The 15143-nt window shown below is 48.3% G+C and overlaps 2 protein-coding genes across 3 annotated transcripts in view; one reads left to right on the forward strand and one right to left on the reverse strand.

Annotated features, from left to right (window-relative positions):
• Safb2 (scaffold attachment factor B2) overlaps window positions 1–1664 on the reverse strand; it is a 27202-nt gene extending 25538 nt beyond the window's left edge. Inside the window, exon 1 of the mRNA XM_013022657.1 lies at window positions 1321–1664. Within this exon, the coding sequence (XP_012878111.1) occupies window positions 1321–1574 (254 nt within the window). The 5' untranslated portion in view covers window positions 1575–1664. The remainder of the gene's footprint in view (window positions 1–1320) is intronic.
• Window positions 1665–1936: 272 nt separating this feature from the next.
• Safb (scaffold attachment factor B) overlaps window positions 1937–15143 on the forward strand; it is a 35708-nt gene continuing 22501 nt past the window's right edge. For both annotated transcript variants that reach the window (XM_013022799.1, XM_013022800.1), the window contains exons 1-2: window positions 1937–2327; window positions 5541–5625. In XM_013022799.1, the coding sequence (XP_012878253.1) occupies window positions 2139–2327; window positions 5541–5625 (274 nt within the window). In that variant the 5' untranslated portion in view covers window positions 1937–2138. The remainder of the gene's footprint in view (window positions 2328–5540; window positions 5626–15143) is intronic.

Here is a 15143-nt window from a genome sequence, read left to right on the forward strand (position 1 = left end):
GGGGAGGGGGAGGGCAATGACTATGCCTGAACTTAGTCAAGCTGAGGGAGATTTAGAACAGGGTGGGCAGCCCAGGGACCCACTGCATCTGGACGAAGGTGAGGGGCAGCCCCTGCTGGAGCCTGCACCTCCTCCTCTTCTGAAAGACCTTGGGAAAAGCAGACGTGGCTGGTGGAGCCAATACCCATCCTCTGGGAAAGTTGAGATAAGGACTCTGAGAAATCAAAGACCTTGACCCCTGGGAGCCAACCAGTGCAGGGGAGAGGCAGCCTCCCCTTGGAGTGAGGAGGGCAGTTACCCAACCAGATGCCACAGCCCCCTAAGACCCCCCCCCAAAGGACCACTGAAGAGGAATTCCAGGTTAGTGCCAGCGGCTCACACCTGTAATCCTAGCTACTCAGGAGGCTGAGATCCGAGGATCATGATTCGAAAGCAGCCAGAGCAGGAAAGACCATGAGACTATTTCCAATAAGCAACAAAAAGCTACAAGTGGAGTTGTGGTTCAAGTGGTAGAGCACCAGCCTTGAGTGAAGAGGCTAAAGGCAGCTTAAGGCCCTGAATTCAAGCTCTAGCATCCAAAAGGAAGGGGGGGGGGAGAATATGCAGCTACCAGTATCTGAGTCAATAGCTAAGAGCCTTTTTCTCAGCTCCCCCTGGCTGTCTAACTTTCAGACAAACTTCGTTTCTACTCCCGTTTTTTTCTGCCTCATAATGTTTTATTTGGTGGGGGACGTAGCCAGGGAAAAAGGGCTGGGGTGGATTCAGCAGAGCAGTTTGACAGGGGGGGGATCACCAGCTTGAGAAAGGGCGCCAACTGGTCGCTCACTCAACAGGTATGGATCTATCTAGCGATCGATCACTCAACAGGTATGGATCTATCTATCGATCGATCACTCAACAGGTATGGATCTATCGATCTGCCTGAGAAACGGTGGCAGTCCCTACCTTCCGCCCAGCCTGTCCTGGTCACTGGACAGAGACAAGCCCTACGTACCCAAATGGAAGGTGACAACTCAGACATAAGACTGGTGGGGGGGAGGCTCACCTCCAGCCGGGAGGCGGGACCACAAGAAGGGGAGGGGGGGGCAGCCTCTGGCGCACTTTCCCCGAAAATGACTTGACACACCCCCCTCCCCCCCACCCCCGGGTCTCCCCAGCGGAGGAAACTGAGGCACACGGCTCAAGGTCACAGTGTTGAGTCTCCATCGGTCCTGAGGTCGGGATCAGGTTCGAGGCCACCCCTGATACCTAACGGGGTCGGACGCCGAGGCCGGGAAGAGGAGGAAGGCACCGAGAAGGGGGCTGGCGGGCCAAGGTCACACAGCGGGTCCCCGGGTGCGGGGAGGGGTCCCGGCGACGGGCGCGCCCCCCGCGCGCCGACGCCTCACCCTCTTGAGCCGCTCCATCAGGACGCTCTTGTTGCCGCCCGTGTCCAGGTTCCGCTTCTTTAGCTCCGCCCGCAGGTCAATCACCCGCAGGTCGCTGAGCCGCCGCGTCCCGGCCTCCAGGCCGCCCGACCCCAGAAGGGCCGGACCCGAACTCGAGTCGCCCGACCCCGCCAGCGTCTCCGCCATCCTGGCTTTTCCGTCTCCGCTCACCCACTCGGCCCCACACCGCCTGCGGCTGGAGCTCTTCTGAGCACAAAATGGCGCCGCCTAAGAGGAAAACGCACTTGCTTCCTCCCGTCCCGCTTTGCGGCCACGCATGCGCACGGTCCCCACGCCTCAGACGCGCTCGCTCGTGGGCCTCCGCTACGTACGTGCTCCCCCACGCTCACCCCCTCCCACCCCACACGACGCGCAGGCGCCCGACTGCAGCACGCATGCGTCGCACCCGGGTTGGGCGGAAAGCCGGCAAGGCGTAGCACGCATGCGCAAGGCTCTGGGACGTTTCCTTACCGCGCATGTGTAGAAGCGACCGGGAGCGTCGTCCTTGCGCCAGTTGCGCCTGCGCAAAAGCGTGGCGCGCCGGAGAGGCTGGCAGCGGCTCCCTCTCAGGCGGCGCCATTTTGTACTAGGAGCCGAGATTTAAAAAAGAAAAAAAAATAGAAGAAGAGGGAGGGGGGGAAAAAAAAGAAAGAAAAGAAAGCCACCGGCCCGGTTGTTTGTAAAGTGGGCGGTGGCGTCAGAGTCCCTGGAATGGCGGAGACTCTGTCGGGTTTGGGAGACTCGGGTGCGGCGGGAGCAGCGTCTCTGAGCTCCGCTTCGTCGGAGGCCGGGACGCGGCGGCTCAGCGACCTCCGGGTGATTGACCTGCGGGCGGAGCTGAGGAAGCGGAACCTGGACTCGAGCGGCAACAAGAGCTTTTTGATGGAGCGGCTGAGGAAGGTGCGGCGGGGGCCGCGGAGGGGGGGCCGCCGCTCGGCCGCGCGTCCCTGCGGCCTGGGTCGGGTCGGGCCGGCCCGGGGCCCGCGCGGCCCGGCGCCGGCTGCTCCCGGACAGTCCCCGGCCTCGGGGACAGACGCGAGGCCGGCGGGGCCCGGGTTCAAATCCCAGCGCCGCGTGCAGGCGAGGAGAGGTGGGGGGGGTGATGAGGTGACGGGGGGGAGAGAAATAAGCCAATAACAAACGGGACGCGGACGGGAGAGGCGGTCGCTGTCCGAGGCTCCTGGTGACCGCTGACACTTCCGCCACTGCGCCCAGAGCCTTCCCCCAGCCCTGCCCCTCCTCCAGTCAACTAGACGAGGCGCCCCGAAAAAAAAATACCCCACTTGATGGTTGGGAGGTGGAGGCGAGGCTGCCAAGGTCACACGCGGGATTGGAACCCAGGCCCGCTCCTCTGGGAAGATCGCTGACCGCCTCCATCGGGAGGTGGTCGCACCCCAGGAAGAGGGTTCCTGTAGACTCAAAGAAAACACCAGAGGGGAGAGACCTATAAAAACGGATGGTTTCCAACCATTTGTCAGGAGTAGCCCGTGGAAGGGACGCGCATGAGCCTTCAGAAGTGTCAGACCGGGTGAGCTCAGGCACAGACCTCAGACCATCCCCAGAGACTGGCAGGGTGGACATCACACCCTTCTCCCAACCCCTAGGTATCTGTCTATCATGGGGACCCCGACTAGTGAGCTGGCATGTTTTCCACAAGGGTGTGGAAGACCTTTAACTCCTTCAGAGCCTGCTCTTGAAAAAGAGCAAGATGGTAGTAGTGCAGGGGTTCTAGGATTAGGTGAGGTCATATGGGCCAGTTTGGCACTGTTTCCTGGCATATAAATCGGATTTTCCTGGGGAGGCCACCTTACGTCAGTTGTCATTTGGTGCTCACCACTTTCTTAGGGGAAAGAAGTTGTGAAGAGTTCCTTCACAGCATGGAACTAGCTGTGCAGATACATCCATTGCACCCCTCTTTCCTGTGGTCAGCATTCCCACTTTGTCCCACAAGCCTGACTGAATTCTGTTACTTTCCCCACCCCCAAGTCCTCTCACAGACTCTGGATTGGTGATCCACTAGGTGCTTCTGCTTCCCACTGCCTGAAGATGGGTGTGTGTGTGTGTGTGTTCGTTCGTTCATGTTCACATTCAGGTGTGGGCACACCATCAGTACAGGCTGGCTTGAACCACAGTCTTTAGATCACAGCCTCCTAAGGAACGTAAGATTGCTGGCATGAACCGCTGGGTCCCTGGATTAAAGATGGGCATTTAAGTACAGTTGCTTCTGTGTCTGTGTGTGTGCTGGTCCTGGAGCTTAGGGCCTAGGCCTCTGTTCCTGAGCTTTTTGCTGAAGACCAGTGCTCTACCTCTTCAGCCACAGCTCCACTTCTGGCTTTTGGGTGTTTAATTGGGGATGGGAGCTTCTTGGACTTTCCTACCCAAGCTGGCTTTGAACTACCATACTCAGATTTCAGCCTCATGAGTAGCTAGGATTATATGCGTGACAAGCCCAGAAATGATAGGCTTCTGTTTCTTCCCCAAAAAAGGTTTCTCTTAGGTGGGACAGGATATTCATCAGAAGCAAAGTAGAAGGTAGCTGCTGGCAGATATCCCTGTTTTGAGCCCCCTCGGCCTACCATCCACCCAACTGACTGTAGATTGTATTCTGCCACCTCCTCTCCCCAGTCAGCCAACCTACACAGCTGTTTCTATTTCACTGCACTTTCCTGTCAGGCTGTGGGTCCAGAGCTGTGTGGCTCTGGAGTATGAATGTCTCAGAGAGCATTTCCTCTCTCCTCCGGATTCTTAGAGCTGCTGTCCAATTACAGACACAAACATCACAAGTCTCTCTCTCATCTTGCACAGATGGTGGCCTGGTCTTGGTGTAATTTCCAGATAGAGCCCGGGGTCAGTGGTGGAGGGATCTGTTGAGGCTGTAAGCTCCAGGTGCTACTCCCTTAGGAAACCCATAACTGGGATACAGATTCCTTCAGGGCTGGAATGTAACATCATCCTGCAATATTTCTGTTCTGGTGATGTTTCACAACTGGCGGATGTCAGGACAGTGCTACACTTCTCCTGCTGGCTTGTAGAGGAGGAGAGCTTTGCTTTATCCTGGAACAGATGGATGGCAGGCCTTGTCACACACCTCAAGCTGGCCAGCTCCCCATCCTTCCAGATGATATGCACACTGTATGAAGATACAGTCCAGTATTTAAAGAGGATTGGGACGTACGTCAGTGGCACAACCCTTTTCTTTTCTACTCAAAGCCCTGACTGAGGTTGCTTGCTAGCACCTCAAAAGCTGACAGAAATAGGAGCTCACCCATTAGCACAAGGCAAGAAATCAGGGGAAAGTCATCATTACTGAAGCTAAATTTGAAGGTGAATGTAGTCAGTGGCATGATCAGTACTCATTTGCGAAATGTCTGCTTGGTTCTAGGCACCGTGTACCAAATTTGGAGGTACTATTCCCGTTAGTAGCAAATCCTTAGTGGTTAGGCGTGCCAAGAAATCCTTTCGGCTCAGTACACAGTGAGGAAGGGCCACGAAACGGCTGAGGCCAAGGTCTTTGGAAGCAGCTGTGGGTGGGTGGGATTGGGACTGGGTGACATCACCTGTCCCATACCTGGTTCATTCAATAGCAGCTCCCCCAGAAGTAGCATTGTCCTTTAAACAGGCCCACCTGTCCTGGAGAGGACTGCTGCCATCATCTTGAATATCATAGTAAATGGCCAATAAAGCCTGAGGAAATCAGCTGACACTTGAATTCTTTGGAGCCCAGCAGCAGGGTGAGCCGGGTGACTCTGTTTGCAGATTGTTGCTTTAAACAGATATAGAGTCTGTGTATTAGCCTTAATGAATAAGAATGATGGTATTTGCCCTGTAGTCCAAAAGAAAACCTCAGAGCCCTGGTTCTGTGGACAGCAAGAGAGGACAGGACAGTTATCTGGTGGCTGAGAGAGTGTCTAGCTCAATAGCCCCTGTATTTCCTAGATAGGGATTTCATAACTTACCTGCAGGTTCTGTGAGTCAGGCTGGTTTAGAACTTGTGAGCCTGAATTAGCTCTCATGCCTTCATCTCTCAAACAACTGGGATGACATGATTTTCACCCCTGTGCCCAGCTGTTTGTTGACTTTGTTTACTCATCTTTTCTTTCAACTTCTTTTTAGGCAATTGAAGATGAAGGTGGTAATCCTGATGAAATTGAAATTATCTCTGAAGGGAACAAGAAAGCATCAAAAAGATCTAGCAAAGGTATGAAGGACATGATGGCCTCGTGGGTGCTCTTCCCTGGTTGAGCTGACTGGGTTTGGGACCTGTGGTTGCTGCAATCAGCCTTCAGGGAAGCCCTGTGCCTCTTAAGATCTCTGCTCTGTGTTGCTGGAGCTGGAGGAGCATTGGCACCTTTCTCCATTTTACCCTTGGCATGGTCTGCAGTGCTCACTTCTTCAGGCCCTTCATTTCAAATAGACAGGATTTAGAACGCTTGAATCTCATTATTCAAACTAGCAGGGAATAACTTCACCGTTAATAGCACGTGACCAACACAGTTGTCACATTTCTTCTTCGAAGTAAAGGCAATGTATCATGGCACTTGAATGACCCTTACCATCTGACCCAGTCCCTTTCCCACTGCCTCCTTGCTTATGCTCATGTGTTCTGCCCACCCATCTTCCTGTCTTTTTTGTTGTTGTTGTTGTTTTGTTTTGTTTTTTTGGTCATGGGGCTTGAACTCTGGGCCTGGGCACTGTCCTTGAGCTCTTAAGCTCAAGGCTAGTGCTCTACCACTTGAGCCACAGCACCACTTCCCTGTCTTCTTGTCTTTGCATTCAAAGCAGCCTGTGCAGGGAAGGACAGTTCCCGAATCCCTTGGTAATAGTTCCTCTCTCAAGTGTTATTACTGAGGATGGGACTACATCGTCCTTGTCATCTACCTCCTTGGTTTCTACAGTAACATGAAAGAATCAGCCAGGGCTGGATGTTTGGACTCTTCAGATTCTTCTCTTGATAGTTGGAAGGTCTATGTTTGCTGCAAGAAATTACATGGGGTGGGGATTGCAATGTCTGGGAGGCAGCCTGGGCCAGCCACACTATTTTGGCCCGCTGGATAACAGCTCTGGTGACCGCACTGGTGGAATCCAGTAGCTTCTGTCATGCCCCACACACTGAGCATTTTTGCTTTACCCAAAGAAATGTGCCAAGGGAGAGAGTTCTGGAAAGTAACAAAGATAGCCCTGGAAGGAAAGTAGAGCCTGTACATCTTTTGCTTTCTCTTCTCTCTTTAATAAGAACACATACCTGCACTGAAATTTTATGAAACATACTAATTAAGTAAAAAGGAGGAAAAGTTGGTACACATCCCAGATTGTATGAATCCCATCTTCTGCAAGTGGATATGTGGGTGTACAATATATACTTTGTTACATCTATCATTCTTCCTTTTAAGAAAAGTTGGTAATGCTGGACACCAGTGGCTCACATCTATAATCCTAGCTAATGAGGAGGTTGAGAACTGAGGATCCCTGTTTGAAGCTACCTTTAAGCAAACAAACTAATGATCTCACTAACCAGAAAAAATAGGGAAGTAAATGTGTGGCTCAGAAGAAAGAGTGCCATCCTTAAGAGAAAAAAACAAGGGCTGGGAAGGTGGCTTAGTGGTAGAGTGCTTGCCTTGCATGCATTAGGCCCTGGGTTCGATTCCTCAGCACCACATAAGCAAAAAAGAAAAAAACCGGAAGTGGCGCTGTGGCTCAAGTGGTAGAGCACTAGCCTTGAGCTGAAGAGCTGAGGGATAGCGTCCAGTCCCAGAGTTCAGGCCCCACGACCGGACCAAAAAAAGAAAAAAAGTAGCATCCCCCTTGCAGCCAAAAAAGGAATAAGTAAAGAAGTAAATAAATACTGTCTGCTGCTTGCTGGGCTGCTGGCCTTGCTTCTAGTTTTCCTTGTTGCCGTGAACTATAAATTCCTTAAAGCAATATTTTTGTTGTATGTGTTGGCTTTCTCTAAGCCTGGTCTTCACTGTGTTCCTAGACTCCAGTGATGCCCTGCCTTGGCTTTGTGAGTAGCCACCAGCACCTGTGAAAGGAAGTATGTTTTTTCTGATATATTTGGGTTATATAGATATTCTAATAATATGTATATTATTTGAATTCATGATTTAAAGGGCTTGAGTTTTTTTTTTTCCGGAATAGCTACTAATAAACAAACAGCTTTTAAACAGATGGTGCCGGTTAATATTCCTAATATCCCTAGTCTGCAGTGCCTAGTTGCTTTTGTGTGTGTGTGTGTGTGTGTGTGTGCTGGTCCTGGGGCTTGAATACAGGGCCTAGATGCTGATCTCCAGGCTTTTCTGCCACACCTCCACTTCTGGCTTTTTGCTGGTTAATTGGAGATAAGAATGGCATGGACTTTCCTGACCAGGCTGGCTTCAAACCTGCAATCCTTAAATCTTAGCCTCTTGAGTATCTAAGATTATTGGCATGAGACAACAGCACCTGGACCTAGTGTTTTAAACTATCACTTAGTACTGGTTGTTTTTTCTGTTGATGATGTTGGGGTTTGAACTAAGAAACTCGAACTTGAAGGCAGCTGTTCTATTGCCTGAGGCACAGCCCCAGTGCTCAGTATCTTTAAAAAGTTTCAAGAGAAGCTGGGTGCCCAGTGGCTCATTCCTGTAATCCTAGCTACTTAGAAGGCTGAGATCTGAGGATCACAGTTCAAAGCCAGCTCGGGCAGGAAAGTCAGTGAAACTCTTATCTCCAATAAACCACTCAGAAAACCGGAAGTGGTGCTGTGGCTCAAGCTTGCCTTGAGCTGAAGAGCTGAGGGACAGTGCGCTCAAGTCCAGAGTTCAAGCCCCACAACTGACAAAAAAAAAAAAAAATTTCGAGAGAAGAAAAGCATTTCCTGTGTTCACCTGAACTTCTCTGCAGATAATATTTCCATTTTTACTTCAGGGCAGACAGGTAATTGACCATTGATATTGTCTAAGCTGCTTCCCATGCCCTTTGCCTGCTTTCCCAGTGGGCTGTGTTTTAGCAGTAATAAGGGCTCTGTAAAACACATTTGGTGGGGGGCAGGGTTTCCCCATCTATCAGCTGATTTTTATCTTGGTCATTGGAATCTCCATCTTTTCCAAGGCCAGTACTGTCTATTACTGTATATGGGTCCCTGGACTGGATTAGAACCATGTTCCTCAGATCTCAACCTCCTGAGTAGCTAGGATTATAGACATAAGCCTATAATACCTGGCTGTATATTGTTGTTTAAAAGTTTCTTTGAAATTATAAAAAATACTGTGCATGGGCTGGGAAGGTGGCTCAGTGGTACAGCGCTTGCCTTGCATGTCTGAGGCCCTGGGTTCGATTCCCCAGCACCACATAAGCAAAAAGAAAAAAAGCCGGAAGTGGCACTGTGGCTCAAGTGAGTAGAGCCCTAGCCTTGAGCTGAAGAGCTGAGGGACAGTGCCCAGACCCAGAGTTCAGCCCCCACAACTGGACGCCCCCCCCAAAAAAATATATATATATATATTGTGCTACATAGTAGCATAGTCCTGTAGCTTAATTATACTTTTGGATACATAGCATAGTTTTGTAGTTTTATTTTACTTTTGGATGTTTGTTTAGTTTTTGGGTTTTTGGCTTGAGGTTGTAAGGAGGAACCAAGTTTTGGAATCAAAAAGATTGTCCCAGGCTGGGAAGGTAGCTCAGTGGTAGAGTGCTTGCCTTGCATGCATGAGGCCCTGGGTTCGATTCCTCAATACCACATAAGCAAAAAAAAAAAGAAAAAAGCCGGAAGTGGTGCTGTGGCTCAAGTAGAGCGCTCGCCTTGAACTGAAGAGCTGAGGGACAGCACCCAGGCCCAGAGTTCAGGCCCTACGACTGAACACCCCCCCCCAAAAAAAAAAAAAAAAAGATTGTCCCTTCCCAGTCAGCACCCAGCAAAACCAAAACTAAAGCAGTGTGAGCTTTTTTTTTTTTTTTAAACCAGAGGTTACTCTTCTGCTTCTAGAACTTCATGGAAAGTGGGGCCAACCATGTAGTGTAAACTCCTGTGACTGCAGACCCTACACACTTGGTGTAACTAGTTGTGTTCAGGAACTTAATTACGTTTAAGTATCTTGTCAATAGTTTTTTTGTTTTGTTTCATTTTGTTTTTATTTTTGGTTGATTGTGGGGCTTGAACTCTAGGCCTGGGTTCTGTCCTTGCATTTTTCAGCTCAAGGTAAGTGCTCTACCACTTGAGCCACAGCACCACTTCCAGTTTTATGGTGGTTAATTGGAGATCAGAGTCTCACAGACTTTACTGCCTGGGCTGGCTTTGAACTGTGATCCTCAGATCTCAGCCTCCTGAGAAGCTAGGATTATAGGTGCCCAGCCAGTAGTTTTTTAAATCAAGATTTTAACTGAAAACTGTAACCTGTTTAATGAATGGATTTAGAATAGTTTAAAAATCTAGAAAATGAATGTCAAGTACATATGTTTTGCACCATCTTAAATAATTGCCGGCTGAGTGCATTTCCCTATAGTGACATGGGGACACTGTTGTCCGGGTGGTTGAGAATAGAACTGAAGATGCCAAGTGGACCTGTTTGCTTTTCAAGTGACCTAATATTGTGCCTGCTGGGCAAGGCTTTTCTTCCGCATTTTCCTATGTACAGCAAAATTTCCAAGAATCACACGAGAGATTCCCATGTATTGTTGGAGATTCCCTCAATGTTGTCATTTACTATGTTACTCCTCCTCCTCCCCCTTCTCCCTTCCTTTCCCCTCCAGAAAGAACTGTTTGATAATAGGTTACAAGACATGGGACCCTATTCCTACACGTTACAGTATTACCTAAAAGCAAGAATGTCATGTAACCACAATTTTGATTTTGTTTTTTGTTTTTGTTAGTCCTGGAGCTTGAACTCAGGGCCTGGGCACTGTCACTGAGCTTCTTTTTTTTTTTTTTGTCGGTCATGGGACTTGAACTCTGGGCCTGGGCGCTGTCCCTCAGCTCAAGGCGAGCGCTCTACCACTTGAGCTACAGCGCCACTTCCGGTTTTCTGGTGGTTTATTGGAGATAGGAGTCTTACGGTCTCTCCTGCCCTGGCTGGCTTTGAACTGCGATCCTCAGATCTCAGCCTCCTGAGTAGCCAGGATTACAGGCGTGAGCCACCAGCGCCCGGCTCCTGAGCTTCTTTTGCTCAAGGCTAGCACTCTGTCACTTGAGCCACAGCTCCACTTCCAGCCTTTTCTGTGTATGTGGTACTGAGAAATCGAACCCAGGGCTTCATGCATGCTAGGCAAGCACTCTACCACTAAGCCACATTCCCAGCCCCTGTAATCACAATTTTGAAAGTCAAGAAATTATCATTGAGCTGGGTGGGGCTGAACAAACTCCTAGTATGTGTGATGGCTAGAGGACCCTTCCCCCCCAGCACACATATACATGAACTAATTGCTTCAGTGCTGTTGCCCAATATCAGACCTTTAGATTTAGTCATTTGTTCTAGTAATAGTCATGTTATTTATAGCTAGGAAGAAAAAAAATCAAAGGTCCTGGATGGCTTTTTGTTGACATGTGTCCTTTGTTTAATCAGGAACACTTTCTCATTTGTGTGTGGGTGTACGCGCGCACACATGTATGCACATGTATGTGCCAGTTCTAAAGTTTAAACTCAGGGTCTGGATGGTATCCCTGAGCTTCTTTTGCTCAAGGCTAACACTCTACCACTTGAGCCACAGTTCCACTTGTGCCTTTTTTGGTAGTTAATGGGAGTCTCATAGACTTTCCTGCTGGGGCTAGCTTCAAATCTTAATTCTCAGATCTCAGTCTGCTCCTAGCTAAGATTATGGGCATAAGCCATCTGTGTTGGTTTTAACTTTGTTTGTTTGAATTGAGAGCCTCCAGATTACTAGGCAGTCAGGAACTTCTTGAGCCATAGCCCAACCTGTTTTTTGTTGTTGTTTGTACTGGGGCTAGAATTTAGGGCCTGGAGCTTGCTAGGCAGTTGCTCTTTTTATTATTTCTTTATTTATTACCAGTCCTGGGACTTGAACTCAGGGCCTGGGCACTGTCCCTGAGCTTCTTTTGCTCAAGGCTACCACTTGAGCCACACTGCCACTTCTAGCAATTCCTTTTACTAAGCAAGCATTCTACCACAAAGCCACATTCCTAGCCTCTTTTTGTTTTTTTCTTGGTCATGGGGCTTCAACTCAGGGCCTGGACACTGTCCCTGAGCTTTTTTGCTTAAAGCTAGTGCTCTTAACACTTTGAGCCACAATGCCACTTCCAGTTTTCTGGTGGTTAATTGGAGATAAGAGTCTCACAATTTCCTGTCCAGACTGGCTTTGAACCGTGATTCTCATATCTCAAGCCTCTTTGAGTAGCTAGGATTATAAGCATGAGCCACTGGCACCCAGCTCAGTTGCTCTATTTTTTTTATATTTATTTATTTTGTTGGTCATGGAGCTTGAACTCTGGGCTTGGGTGTTGTCCCTGTGCTCTTCAGCACAAGGCAAGTGCTCTACTGCTTGAGCCACAGTGCCACTTCTGGTTTTCTACTGGTTTATTGGAAGTAAGAGTCTCACGGAGTTTCCTGGCTGTTCTAGCTTCAAACTGAGATCCTCAGATCTCAGCCTCCGGAATAGCTAGGATTACAGGTGTGAGCCACCGGTGCCTGATTATTTGCTCTATTTTAAGCCATACCTCCAGCCCTTATTTGTGCTACTTATTTGAAATAGGGTGCTTCCTGCCTGAGTGTGTGTGGCTGGACCACAATCTGTCTGTTTTAAGCTTTCATAGCTGGGATGATAGTCACCATGCCAATCTATGTGTTTAAAAGGGGTCTCAAGGAAGTGGCACTGTGGCTCAAGTGGTAGAGCACCAGCCTTGAGCTGAAGAGCTCAGGGACAGCGCCTAGGTCCTGAGTTCAAATCCCACAAATGACACAAAAGAAAAAAGTAAAACCAGATTCACTTTTGCTGGGCACCTCGGCTCACGCCTGTAATTCTAGCTACTCAGGAGGCTGAAATCTGAGGATCTGAGCCAGCCCGGGCAGAAAATGCCGTGAGAGTCTTAACTCCAATAAACCACTCAGAAAACCAGAAGTGGTACTGTGGCTTCAAGTGGTAGAATGCTAGCCTTGAGCTGAAGAGCTGAGGGATAGCACCCAGGCCCAGAGTTCAAGTGTCATGACTAACAAAGAAAGGGGAGGAAGGGTCTCAAACTTCTTTCTGCCAGGCTGGCCTCAGACTTTTAGTTCCCCTCTGTCCAACCTTCTGAGTAGCTAGTATTAACATCTCTGAGTCACTAGTGCCCTGCCCAACATTACCTTTTTGTGTGTATGTGCCAGTCCTGGGCCTTGAACTTAGGCCTGGGTGATGTCCCTGAGCTTTTATGCTCTATACTAGCACTCTACTACTTGAGCTATAGCTCCATTTCCAGCTTTTTGGTGGATAATTGGAAATAAAAGAATTTCACAAACTTTTTTGTCTAAGATGGCTTAGTTCTTCAGACTTCAGCTTCTTGCATAGTTGGGATTACAGACATGAGACACCGGTGTCCAGCAAAATATCCCATGATTACAATCAAGCCACACACTTTTGGTAAAATTAGTAGCAGGTAGGACTGGAGTGTGGCAAAGTGGCTGAGCACTGGCCAACTATGCACAAGGCCCTAGAGTTCCATCTGTAGCACTGCCATAAAAGGGGGAAAGAAACAGCAGAAGTGTTATGGTCTCGTTGTGTCCTGTTGAAAGCACATACTGTGTGTCAAGTAGAGTTGTGTGACTTAGTGCTACTGGTCAGGTTTTTCCACTGGTGAGTTATTATCTTCCCCCTTATAATTATGACATGGAGAAGATAGTAAAGGGCATGTCCTGTCTTTCCTCTGCTGCTTTCCACACCCACTCCTTCTTGTCCAGTTCTTGTACTAAATACAAATCCCCCCCCCCTTTTTTATTCTGGTGAGATCCTTGATTTTCTGCCTTTAAGGATTATCCATGTTCTGTACTTATCAGGGTACACACACATTTTTATTTTATTCACTAAAGTATAAGCTTTTAGTCTTAACTCCTGTGATGTGCCTCTGGGGCTGGAGGATCATGCGGTTCCTGTGTTGCTTCCACGTTCCTATGTCATTCTTGGAGCATGACTTGACTTCCTGTGCTCCGGTCTTCTCCCCAGAATCAGCATTTCTTCCAGGTACTCTGGTTCCTTGTGAGCAGTGATACTTGGCTGGCCTCCATGGGCATACCTATAATTCTGGCTTGAAGCTGATAGCTGAAACAGGATAGTTGAGAGTTTAGGAGTGGCCTCCATCATAGACTCTAAACGAGAGTCATAGACTCCAAAAATAGAGGTTCTAGAGGTGTGTATATTGGAAACTACGATGTGTACACTTGAGATGTGACCTGAGTTTGTAAGGTCTATGGGCTGGATGGTAAGGCAATCAGAAGTCAACCAGAACATCTTGAGAAATAAGAGGAAATAAGGCCCTGACTAATAGGAACAGCTAGTTTGATAGCTGCTTACACTGGTTAATAACATGATGTCCCATGGGTTTTACTAGTTTGTTTGCAGGTTAGGCATGAAACCTATGGCCTTGTGCTTGCTAAGCAACTGTTCTAACCACTTAGCTACACTCTCAGCCATCTCCTGGAGTCTGGAAGTGTCGTGTCATTATTTCACATGAGAAATTCAATCACTTCAGATAGTACTAAATGAGTGGGTGCCGGCTCTTGCTTAAAATTCTAACTACTCAGGAGGCTAAGAGAGGAAGATTGCAGTTTGAAGTCAACCTGGGCAAGAAAGTCTATGAACTCCCCACAGTCCTAGGGCTTGAATTCAGGGCCAAGGCACTGTCCCTGAGCTGCTTTTGCTCAAGGCTAACACTCTACCACTTGGGCCACAGCACTTCTTTTTTTTTTCTTAATCACTATTTATTAAATGTAATAGCTGTTTTTCTGCTAGTAATTTTTTTATTATGTTTAAGTAGTTGTACAAAGAAGTTCCCATTCTACAAAACAGTATACGAGTACAAAGTGTCTGACAACATTGTCACCCGTCTCTCTTAACCCATCCCTTCTCTCCCTTTTTTTCTTTAATTGAGATTAGGTGATTACATAAATTTCACATATTTTACAGTATTGTGGAATAGTGATACTTAGAGTCACAAACACATTTTAACTTTCACAAAGCAAATTGTCATTATCATGGTCCGTACAGTTTGTGAATTGTATGAGCTTTGACAATACAAGTTATTTTTTCCACATCAGGTGATGTTTACATTTCTTTCCTTTTGCTTAGTGTGGGACTGTTCCCACTTATTCTGTTCCTCCTCCTGGTTTCCATCTGTTGTGTGCATATATCTACCATATATATGGTTCAGAACATGGAGTCTTTTAGCAATGATATGACAAAATGGGTGGCTGTCCTTTGTTTCTTTTTTTTGGTGGGGGGGTCCGGTCATGGGGCCTGAACTCTGGGCCTGGGCACTGTCCCTCAGCTCAAGGCTAGCACTCTACCACTTGAGCCACAGCGCCACTTCTGGCTTTTTTTCTTTTTGCTTATGTGGTGCTAGGAATTGAACCCAGGGCGGCAAGCATGCAAGGCAAGTGCTCTACCACTGAGCCACCTTCCAAGCCCTGTCCTTTGTTTCTTGAGTCCTGTTACTTTGCCATATCTTCTTGTATTTTGGCTTTAGCATCCATATATCAGGGAGACCATGTACCGTTTGTCTCTGTTCTTGACTTACTTCACTCAAAATAATCTGCTGTAGTTCCACCC

Source organism: Dipodomys ordii, unplaced genomic scaffold, assembly GCF_000151885.1.
Source record: "Dipodomys ordii isolate 6190 unplaced genomic scaffold, Dord_2.0 Scaffold64, whole genome shotgun sequence".
Taxonomy (NCBI): domain Eukaryota; kingdom Metazoa; phylum Chordata; class Mammalia; order Rodentia; family Heteromyidae; genus Dipodomys; species Dipodomys ordii.